We start from the raw sequence: 11,148 nt of genomic DNA, 5'->3' as shown, positions 1-11,148 counted from the left end.
AACCTTGACAACTCATTGTAGTTTAAGTCCGACTAAACCAACAAACCACAAGTTTTTCTTGAACATTGATGCCCTAAAACTATTGGAAAAACACTTTTTATAGTGACTACGCCCACAGTAAAACTGTTCATATTTATTTATTGTTCAGATTTACGGTTTAGTATACACTATTTGTCCTTGCGTATATGAAAGAGTATTTACTTGAAAAGATTTTAATACCACGAAGACAGAATCCTTGACATATCCGTGAGAAGGAAGTACCGCATGGATATAAATATATAATCACTTCTCAACATTATAAATCACAGAGGTGTTGTGTTCTTTGAAAACACCTTTTTCACAGAGGTGAAGTTCGCCCTATTTTCTTTTTTTTCTCCCAACCAGCCGCCAACTAAAGTCTCGAACTTTTTGAAGATCTGTTTCTCCGGCGGTTGGCCTCGTGCCTCCGTCCGGAGAGGCCTTCTCTCCTTTCTCTTTTTTTTTCATTCATCGGCTTTCTTCTCTGCTTGTTCAGTTTTAGCAGAAAAGACGATAGGTCACGGGCTTGAGGCAGACTCTCCGGCAGTAGTTGTGGCGGATCTATCTGGTGTGTGCGCGTGGCGTCCTTGGCGCCTCTCCAGCGGTTTCACTGCTCCTCTTGGTCTCATCTTTGTCCTCGTTCAAGATGAGATAGTGACGTTCGCTATCCCCTCTGCTCTTTCACGGTGGTTGAGAGTTTGAGGACTGCTCTCACATCCAGTCAGATGCAGTGGATAAGGTTTGCGGTTTCACCCTGGTTAGGTGGCATCTGTCTCCGATGCGTGTGGCTTCTCCTTCGCGGGTGCGGCTAGGACGGAAGTGTTGGGTTTGGGCTACTCCAGCGTGTGCTCTCCCTGGCGACGGCTGGTGGTGGTGCTTCAGCAGAGGTGGATTTCAGAGATCTACTTTTGGTGTTTACTCTCTGGTTTTCTCAGATCTGTAGGTTCCGGTGTGGCTCCTCCGTTTCTTGCGTTGTTTGTGTTCTTTTGGCTTGGTTTCACAGGTCCTGAAGTGGTTCATCTTCGGCTTTGATTTGTTCCGTTGAAGCGCTGGTGGTGACGGTGTAGAATAGAGGCGGCGATTTGGCTTTGGCGACATTGTTGCATCTGTGGGAGATGATTCTCGAGGCTACTTTAGCTTGAGGATGTGGTCGGAGGCGGCTTCTCTGACTGCCCGTAGAAGCTCCTGTGCCGCTAGATGTAACTTGTTGTTTGAAGTTGTCTCGTTTTTGTGTTAGTCTTCGGAGAAGCTGTAGGCGTTACCCGCGTTTGAGGTTTTGAGGGCAGCCTTAAGTGGTGATGCTCGTGGCAACGACGATGAGGACTCAAGATCTTAGGATCTGTGGCAACAACACAAATGTCCGAGCTTTAGGGTTTGGAATCGGTGTTTCTACATGTTGGATCTTCTAGTTGCTTAGATGTGTTCTTGTTGATTGTGACCATTTTTTGGTTTCTGCTGTTTCTTAGTCTTAGTTTTAGATTTTAATTACTCTGCTTTCTTTGTTTTCTCTGTAATCTCTGTCAAAAATTAAAATTGGTATAAAATTTAACATTTTACCAAAAAAAAAAAAAAAAAAAAAAAAAAAAAAACATTATAAATCACGACAAACCTTTTAATCGTAGATGCATGTTACTTATGCCCGATAGTGGATTTTAATTGCTTGTATTTGATTTGATGAACTCAAATTGATCTATAGATTTGAAGTTTGTTAAACACATCAATTCATGGACTGAAAAGAAAAATAAACATCGACCGACTTAGTTAACGATTGTTTAGTGTTTAACATGTTTAGTCCTCATCATACGAGTCCAATCGAGTGACAACTACATCAAATAAATGGAGTCCAGAAACCAGGATAGGAAGGTTAAGTTGTTAAAATAAAATTAAACTATTAAATTTTAGAAACAGTTGCATGAGTTGGCAAAAATAAATAATTTCGAAAACAGTTACTAAAACTTGCGAAGTCAAAGACAAAAGTATCTGCATGCATTTCGTCTTTTTCCTCTCCATTCGTTGCATTGGTTTTGTAGGACATGTCGTGTTCTCTATTTCTTTATATTCTTTGTATTCCGCAATTAAACTTTTGCTTTTCGCACAGAAGAAAATCAGTTGACGTAAAAGAGAGGAAAATTCATTTTTTCACGGCAATTTATTTATTTTTTTTTTTTTGAGAAACATGGGTTTCTGTTTTATACTGAACTTTTTTTGCAACGAAAAAGTTAAATCTAAACCTATTAAAAACACAAATCTAACTCTCGGATAGGAAGTACAATCCACAGATGGATTCTCTCCTGGGTATTTAAATGGACAGTAAACCTAATAGACTATATCAACGTGGCCACGTGACAACATTAATGTTCTTTTTTTTTCTGGAGAAAATGCTCTTTGTTCAACGCTGTTTTAGTTGTCAATATTCACACACACGAGGCATTCAATTTTCTGAAGAGAAAAAAACAATGTCTTGTGCCAAATGTTAAACTAAAAATCTGAAGCGGCATAATAAGAGAAAAAATGAGAGTATATAATTACGTGATAGTTATCTCAAATATTTTTAAAATGTTATGAGATATTGACACGTTAAGTTTATGTGAAATTAATGAAAGAGTAGGTATAAGAGAAATTGTATTAAATTATTGCGCACTGCGACTTAGCATCCTTCAGTTTATCATAAAATATTCCGTGGACCTTTCCGAGTCTTGTCTAATAACAATTGCCCAAGTCAATAGATTAAATCGTATATAGTTGTTTTAATAATTATGAATAAAGTCAAACAATATAAAACCTACAAGAGTTATAAGGACATATTGCTGACGAGCAGTTGCCAGTTGCATCGGTAACGTTACTCAAACTAACTTATTAAGGTGACAAGACACGAAACTAACAAATTTCACGTTTTAAACTTTGCTTTCAAGTTTCAACTATTTATGTTGGCGCCATCGTAAACAAATGATTTTTTTTTTTTTGCTAAAAACATCGTAAACAAATGATACTCGGCAGTCAAATTTAATAATTTAATCTAGAGATACTGCAATTTCCCTAACGGTAAATAATATGTACTACACAGTACACTGAAAAGTTGCAACTATTTTCATGGATTTTATTCAACTTGATCGATTGCTGTATACGTAATTTTAGTTAATCAAGTATCTAAACCAGCGCAAGAGAATTATTTTGTCCAAAATGATTATTGGTAACGATCATGGTATTTGCTTTGTGTAACTGATATCAATTTTTATAGAAGATTGAGTTTTGGAAAATGGATTTACTCATGTACACGTCTTGCAAAATATTTTGATAGTGTTCGAAAGTAGGATTGTGTAAAACTTAAACGAGACTTGGTCATCTAAACTTGCGCGGTGTTAATGTTGCTAATTGATTGTAGGCTAAGCCTACTAGGCTTGTAGCTAATTCAGCAGCATGCTGTTTGGAATAGTCAAAGAGCTGACCGTTGAAAGCCGACAAGGTCTCCTATGATTCAACGAATGTTCTAAAGATTTAGCCATGTCCGTAAAATGAAATAGTACATGAGTTGTACTATGTCGTCCCTACGTGCTCTTTCTTTTATCTGTCCAGCTCCTCACCGGGAAATTGTGGTTTGTTATAAAGTTTTTTTTGGGTTTTGTTTAAGAAGCTCAACGTTACAACGTAGTCTCACTGTTACATACTTAAAAAAATAAACAATAAAATTATGTAGAAGAAATAAGTCGACAAAATAAAAAAATAAGAACATGTTAAACCACGTTTTTTGTTGTTGTTGCATGTACAGTTGCAACATGTGATGATCAAAAGATCGGGTCCGAACTAATTACAATGCATAACTAAACAATTCATAACATGTTATCCTCTTACAAAAAAAAAACAATTCATAACATGTTTTCCAATAATCAAACATAAATATATATATTTCTATGTAATAACTACATACACGAATCTATTTTCATAGTACTTTTGATGATTTTGCATTATTTCATACATAATTTAAACACCAAAAACTAGTGTTGTTTTACTTTTAGAAAGTAAGCTAAAATAACCAAAAACGTATATATATCTAATATAGTTTTGTAGTTTGTTCGAGTAAGGTCGAAGGCCAGAAGCTGAGTGTATAATCTACATCATGGGCTGAATATGACTGACGCTAGTAAAAGCCCATACGTCTATAAAGGCCCATAACCAAAACGGTTATACGAATAAACAAAAAAAGTTCACTCCTTTGACGAGAGAAAAACAAAAAAAATAGGAGTAGAGTCGTTCTCTGAAAGCTTTCGAAAGTGAACTCCGATGACGACGGAATCAGGTCAATCCTCTGGTTCTAAACCCTCCGATGATGAAGCATGGGCCAAACTGGGTCTGCCCTTTTCTCTCCCCTCCCTTTGTTTCCGAGATTTCTATCGAATGTCCATTGACCTTTAAAAGTTTCTCTTTTTTTCGCAGTTCCGTTGGACACTAGATTCTCTGACATCGAGATTAGGCGTAGTGATATGGTGATATGCTCTGAGATTAAACCATCTTCCTCGGAAAGACATGAATGGTGCAGAATCACTAAGAACTTGGGTCAAGGTTCTGCCACTTTACATAACAAAAGGTTTAGTCTTTTAATGTTTTCTCTGTTTACACTTCTGCTTTCTGATTTTTTTTGGTAACTTGTTTAGTTCGGATGCTATACTTGTTGACGAGGCTCTCATCCCCAAAGATGGTGCTGTCGATATAATGTCTGGATCCGAAATTGTTCCTGGCCCTGGAGGACAAGGTTCGACCTTCCTTACATCTTAATGTCTCTGAGTTAGTTTATTTCTTAAAGCAAGACTTTTTTTTGTTTTCATTTGGAATTGGTATGGTTGATAAAGATGTGTTAATTCATATTGGTGCATTCTTATTGCATTGGATCTATGACGGAATAAAGTAACAGCTACGGTTTAGTTTATAGGTAACACTTTAATTGAAGACAATATTATGGACAGAACAGTGGTATTGCTATAGTAATGTTTCTCATTGAACTAGTTCTGAGCTTCTGATAATGAAAGCTGTAGTTTCAGATTTTATTTCAAGTTACTGTTTGTGCCGTTTATTTGTTAGGTTACCTTTTAAGAAGACAATAAACTTCGAGGTATATAATTTTTCTTTAATTTAATTTTGTAGGTTACTTGCAGTACAGATTTACGGTAATGCCTGCTCCAGATTCAAGATCCCAGCTACTGAAGGTGCTCTATGATATCTAGTTATCTACTCATAGTCCCTAATTCTAGATTCTTTGAGAATTTTAAGTCAAGTTTCTTATTCGGTCTCTTTGGTTTTTGCTTTTCAGATCTCCATAGATCCTGACCACGCAAAATGCAGTATCTGCTTAAACGTGTGGCATGATGTTGTCACAGCTGCGCCTTGCCTTCATAATTTCTGGTCTGCTCATTCGCTTGGTCTAGTGCAGTTCTCATCTGAGATAAAAATATATTGGTAGGTAACTGATGGTTGATGTGTTCTGCCTGCAGTAATGGCTGTTTCTCAGAATGGATGCGGAGATCTGAGGCGAGACATCAACATGTGCTGTGTCCACAGTGCAGAACAACCGTACAGTTTGTTGGGAGGAATCATTTCCTGCAAAACATACAAGAGGTAGTATTATCTGTTCACTTGCATATGACTATACTCTTGTGCTTCATATACGCATGCTTCTTGAGCTTTTTAGTGACTATATCAGAGCCTGTTATTTTAGGATATATTAAAAGCGGATACAGGACTGAGGCGGCCAGCTGAAGATCTCGCAGTGTTAGACTCATCTTCATCAATCCAATCAAATCTTGTAAGTATTTGCTGCAATATCTTCTATTAAGTAACTGATTTTGTAAATATATAAAGCATTTGTTATCAAGATGATTAAGTCATTACCATTTCTTAAACACGCTGATAGTATTTCTTGTGCAACTAGTCGTGAGTTATACGTACCTGCCATGCTGTCTTAAATACCACAATTTACATACGTCTTAGATCATTGGGAGCAAGAGAAAACGTCGTTTCAGTACGCTAGTCTCGCCCACACTTGAAGAAAGAGATAGCTTGCGTTTGCAATGCCCACAATGTGGTAAGATATTTTATCTGGATGCTTGCTTCTTATATTTTTCACTGTAGAGAAAAACTTAAGATTTGTCTTTATCTTCTTATTATTCTCTTGAATAAGTTGATTCAAAGTATACCAAAAGTAAACTGTTTCTAGTCGTACGAAAGAATCAATGTACTTGAGGAAACGGAAATAAAAAACGATGAGGACTTGAGGTATCATCGTACAATGCTATCATTGATGGGTTGATTTGTTCTTTTGCGCCAATGGCTCTATTGTCAGCTGCTACGATTGGTGGTTATCGGTGTGAACGCCATGGTGCACATCTGCAATGCCACCTGTGTAGAGGAATGATGCCTAATAGAACCAATTTCCAAGTGCCGTTACACTGTAAGTAATAGTACGTACTTCTTTTTACAGGTTAAAATCATCTACCGTTCTAGCTTTCAATACTGGTTGTTATCTTCTTTCTACCCTTGACATTGTAAGTTCATTGCTGTTGTTGCTTTCACTTGCTCAGCTAAGAAAGTTTATTTGCAGGCATGGGATGTGATAGGCCTTTTTGTGGTGCTTATTGGAGTTCCCAAAGTGTTACACATGGTGAATCATCTACTCCAGTCTGCAGTCGAGACACTTTCAGACCTGTAGGTTAAGCTGTGATCTAACCAAAACTGTTCACTGTTTACTATTATTAAGCCATGTTGATAATACTTGTTCGTTTTATAAGATTAGAATAGTTTTCATTAAAACTGATCTCTTTGAACTTTGGCTCTCTGTTATGTATGTATTATACGCAACATGACTTGATCTTAGCTTTTCTTTTCCTTCTCTGAGGTATTGCAACAAAAAGAATTTGCCCTGTGGTTAGAATTGCTATGATACAAGAGTGTATTGTGTATTTGTTATTCTCTTCTTCTTTTTCATTATTTTCTTACTAATATTTGTAGATCTCGGAACGCACAGTTACAAGGATTCCCTCCATAACCCATGAAATGAATCGCCATGAACAAGATGTAAGGAACTACCTCTAACGGAGTATTTATATCTCTCTCTTTTTTTTTTCTTTTGTGACACTCTCTGTGTTTCTCTGCAGATAACACAAAGATGCATTGCTAAGATGGGGAGAACCGTGCAAGATGTTGTAGCAGAGTGGTTCAGTCTTTTCAACGACAGACAAATCGGTAAAAATCTTAATATCAAAATTTTTAACCGTTCAAGATTGTTTTAACAATAAGATCATTTGTGCAAACTTATGTTATGTAAACTTAAAAACTTGATCTCCATCCTTGAGTTGTAATGATGTCTTTCTTATGCAGACCGCTCTCGGATGCCACTCAATCATGCTGAGTCGATAACCGTGTCAACACATGTTTGCAAGTAAGTTACTAGTCTAGGGTGGAGACTCTTTTGTCTCAAATGGATCGTTTGAAACAATAGTTAAGACTGCAAATTGATTTTCTTCCTACTGTGATGTTAAAGATTGTTGTTGTACATTGCAGTGAGTGTTATGATAAGCTGGTGGGGTTCCTTTTATACTGGTTCCGTGTAACGCTTATCGTAGATTATTTTCCAGCTGATGCAGCAGCTAGAGAAAATTGTTGGTATGGATACGCATGTAGGACACAGCACCACAATGAAGAGCATGCTCGTAAACGTAACCATGTGTGTCGTCCTACCAGAGGGAACCATCCCTCTTAGACCATATTAACATTTTTCTCTTCCTTTTATTTTGTATGAACGTGCTGATGAGTCGGCTTTTTGGTTATATTTTGGTGGATATTGAAGTACAATCCACAGTAAGGAATATTGACTTATGGATGTTGAAGTATATATTCTACTTGCATCCACGTATCTTCATTTCTAATGTCTGGATGGGGATTATTGGTTGAGGTTTAGTGGATTTTAAAATCCTATAATATATTAATGATTTTATTTTGGGAAATTGCAGTAGATAACTATGATAACAAATTTAATGATTTTAAATACTAATTGAAATTTTCTTAGAAACTTAATGGAATTAAACGATTTTATGTTTTATAAAAGATTAAAAATTTAACTAAAACTTGCGAGTACTAATAAAACTTTACTTTTAATTTCTTTTTAAAATTGCTAAAGTGTGTCAGATTTGCAACCCCCACTTCCATTTACAAATCAATTAAAATATAGAAAAAAATAAGCCCCCTCTAATTTTTTTCGGGTGAAGAAGGTTAATTAATAGGACTGAAGTAGTATACTCAAATGATTTAGACGCGCAAAAATGATAACTTTAATTTTTAATTATATTATTGATTAAGTTTTGTTAAATCCTATGATATATTGGTGAATTTTTTCAAAATAATAAATTATTTATCTAATATTTTTAAATACAGATTGTAAATTTATTAGAGATTTTAATAGATTTTTAAAAAACGTTTCTTAAACTCAAAGATATAAATTGAAAAACTTACGAATTTGCAAATATTAATTAAAATTAATTTTACATTTTAAAATAATTAAAGTTTATAAGGATTTGCAAATCCTATTCCAATTTCCAAATCAACTAAAATATAGAAACAAATAATAATTCTCTGAATTTTTAAGTGGATACGTATCCGTTCCTGTATGATTTGCGATTCTATTCCTTATATAACATTAATTAGCGAGAATGGATGGATTCTCATTATTATCATCTCCGTTATAAATAGTATATGTATTTGCAAGCGTCAGCACACATCGGTGATAATTCTCATCATTAATCCAAGAAAATAATATTAGTTGAGAAGAGCAAAGATGGGTCCTAAAATATTGGTTACTATTCTCATTATTGTCTCTCTCTTTGGTCTCCACCAGTGTAAGAAGTGAATCTATATCTTCCTTCTTCAAAACTCAATACTAATAAGATAGATGTAGGCGTTACACACGTTGTATTATACTTTATGGATTCAGCCATTGCTGCCACATGATTTTATAGTTTGAGATAATCATTGCAGGTTATGATCCCGAACATCCGATTGGGCTAGAAAGATGCTTCAAAAAGTTTGAGGGAAAGCCATGGCAACTCGAGGTCTTGTGTTGTGTCAAAGATCCTTCTAACTGCTTCCCTGGATTCGAAACAGAAAAGTGTATCAAATGTCCGCCCCTACGCAAAGGTGACGCACCATCCACTTCGCTTGGTGCAGCACCTTCTCCTCTATAAATTATAATTAGATTTTGATCCGCGCTTCGAAAGCGCGGATTTTATGGGTTATATACAAAGTTAAATATAAGATAGTATTTTGAGAATATTATGTATTATTATGTTATAAAGTCGTATTATATCGAATACAAAAATTTGTTTAAAATTATATAACTTATGAATAAGTTTATTTGAGATTTTTAATATACACTCTTATGTAACTCTTTCTTAAGTATGAAAATTTTACCCAAATTTGATAAACAAACCAAACCAATATGAAATACAGGTTGAGGTTCGGGATTGGGAAAAAATACTATTAGATTTTTTTGGACCTGCGGGTCTCTATTGGACTCTGGATACCCAAAGTACCCGGAATGTTTTGTTCATATTATGTATATTTGAGTAATTCATATATGTTCTCAGTATAAAAATATTATTGTAAATTTTGGATTCGCGTTTTTTTGTTATAGTTTCAGGTTTTGGGTAAAATTTCAAATTTTAAAAATATATTTAAAATATTGGATATTTTTGGTTCTCGGATAAGATTTTGGTCTTTTAGATACTTAGTTATTTCTGGTATTTGTTTGATTTTGGGTATTTTTGTGTTCTGATTTTTTGGCTTTTCGGATTCTTTAGATCTTTTTGTCATAAATACTTTTATCGAGCTAGACTCATTACGTAGTCAAATTACATAGTAAATTTTACAGATACTTGAATTATTGACTCAAACTGACCTGAAACTAAAATGAACTGATATAAACAAAAAAAAATTGAAATACCTAGTTGGATATAAATGCCAAAGACCCAAAGAACTTGTACCTCAAAAAAAACCGATTTATATTTATAAATGCTAGCAGGATTGTACGATTAATTCAATAGCTAAGGAGAATACATCAGGGGTCAGTGGATCTATCACAGCACATGGAAGACAATCAAAAGATGAACAAACAGGATTCTCTTTCGTTAACTGTAAGATAGATGGAAGTGGGCAAGTGTGGCTTGGACGAGCTTGGGGAGCCTATGCTACCATAGTGTTCTCAAACACCTACATGTCTGGAATCATCACTCCAAAAGGTTGGAATGATTGGGGCGACCCGACAAGAGAAAAGTAAGTCGGCTAAAACAAACTTCAAATCATACATAGAACATCTAACTTACATTGTTCTAAATGCATTTTATTTCCCAGGACAGTGACTTTTGGAGAGCATAAATGCTATGGAGAAGGAGCAAATTACCAAAGCAGAGTGTCATATGGGAAACAACTAACAGATTCTGAACCATCTTCATTCACAGACGTTTCCTATATAGATGGAGACCAGTGGCTAACTCAAACTGACATACTCCCAGAGCTTAAATATGAAGACAACATATATGAACTTATCAGATTTTACTAGCATATATAAGGATCATGATGCATAGATACACACCACAAAACATTGAGATATAGATTATGTCTATAAGAAATCACAGTCATATCTAGTTTTCAAATAAGACCATATTCGTATATTTAGTGGATTTTCATGTGTTTAATAATCTCCCTCTTTTCATATCTAGATGATTGATGATTTTTAAAAGAGTTTCACCAATCTACATAAATAAAAGAAATTGCGTTTGTGGCACAAATCATTAAGCCATTGCTTAATTTAGATCACATCTGTATAATTTTAAAAAATTTGATACTCTTCTTGCTGTATTCATTTACTTGGTGCAAATACTATTAGTAAATAACCAGTTTTGGTACTAAAGTTTTCTTGTTAATGATTTGGTGCGAGTTTATGCGCATGGATGCTCCTTTGAACCTCATCATTTGGTAGCACACCTGTTTCAGTGTTATGAGATTATCACAAAGAACAAATACAACACAATTCAAAAAAAAAAAAATCTCAAATTCATGGTTTAACCTATTCATTTGCATGTTAATACTAAT

At 34.9% G+C, this 11,148-nt stretch overlaps 2 protein-coding genes across 4 annotated transcripts in view; both read left to right on the top strand.

The window, feature by feature from the left end:
* The window catches only part of LOC125609598 (probable pectinesterase 15), a 29,062-nt gene extending 18,018 nt beyond the window's left edge, over nucleotides 1-11,044 (top strand). Inside the window, exons 4-5 of the mRNA XM_048781123.1 lie at nucleotides 10,079-10,329; nucleotides 10,408-11,044. Coding sequence (XP_048637080.1) covers nucleotides 10,079-10,329; nucleotides 10,408-10,615 — 459 coding nt within the window. The 3' untranslated portion in view covers nucleotides 10,616-11,044. The remainder of the gene's footprint in view (nucleotides 1-10,078; nucleotides 10,330-10,407) is intronic.
* Nucleotides 4,205-8,001, top strand: LOC125575027 (E3 ubiquitin-protein ligase CHFR-like). Of its 3 annotated transcripts, none has more exons than XM_048780597.1 (14): nucleotides 4,205-4,363; nucleotides 4,450-4,600; nucleotides 4,668-4,765; nucleotides 5,155-5,216; nucleotides 5,321-5,412; nucleotides 5,502-5,625; nucleotides 5,726-5,812; nucleotides 5,998-6,091; nucleotides 6,350-6,457; nucleotides 6,608-6,711; nucleotides 7,015-7,080; nucleotides 7,161-7,248; nucleotides 7,384-7,444; nucleotides 7,641-8,001. In XM_048780597.1, exons 1-14 carry the CDS (start codon nucleotides 4,297-4,299, stop codon nucleotides 7,642-7,644), a joined length of 1,206 nt encoding a protein of 401 aa, XP_048636554.1. In that variant the 5' UTR covers nucleotides 4,205-4,296; the 3' UTR covers nucleotides 7,645-8,001. The 3 variants fall into 3 exon arrangements, with proteins under 3 accessions (XP_048636554.1, XP_048636553.1, XP_048636555.1); XM_048780596.1 differs by having other exon boundaries at nucleotides 7,567-8,001; XM_048780598.1 differs by lacking the exon at nucleotides 4,205-4,363 and having other exon boundaries at nucleotides 4,450-4,575; nucleotides 7,567-8,001.
* Nucleotides 11,045-11,148: the final 104 nt, after the last annotated feature.

The sequence above is a fragment of the Brassica napus genome, chromosome A5 (assembly GCF_020379485.1).
Source record: "Brassica napus cultivar Da-Ae chromosome A5, Da-Ae, whole genome shotgun sequence".
Lineage (NCBI taxonomy): Eukaryota > Viridiplantae > Streptophyta > Magnoliopsida > Brassicales > Brassicaceae > Brassica > Brassica napus.
Note: the sequence above shows the minus strand (reverse complement) of the source record. Positions and strands in the feature narration are given on the sequence as shown.

Excerpts from the sequence above, each read along its gene's own strand:
- LOC125575027 (XM_048780596.1), top strand. The coding sequence starts at position 4,297 with ATGACGACGGAATCAGGTCAATCCTCTGGTTCTAAACCCTCCGATGAT. Across the intron at positions 5,813-5,997 it reads CATCAATCCAATCAAATCTT|ATCATTGGGAGCAAGAGAAA; the intron begins GTAAGTATTTGC and ends CATACGTCTTAG. Across the intron at positions 7,445-7,566 it reads GTGTCAACACATGTTTGCAA|TGAGTGTTATGATAAGCTGG; the intron begins GTAAGTTACTAG and ends TGTACATTGCAG.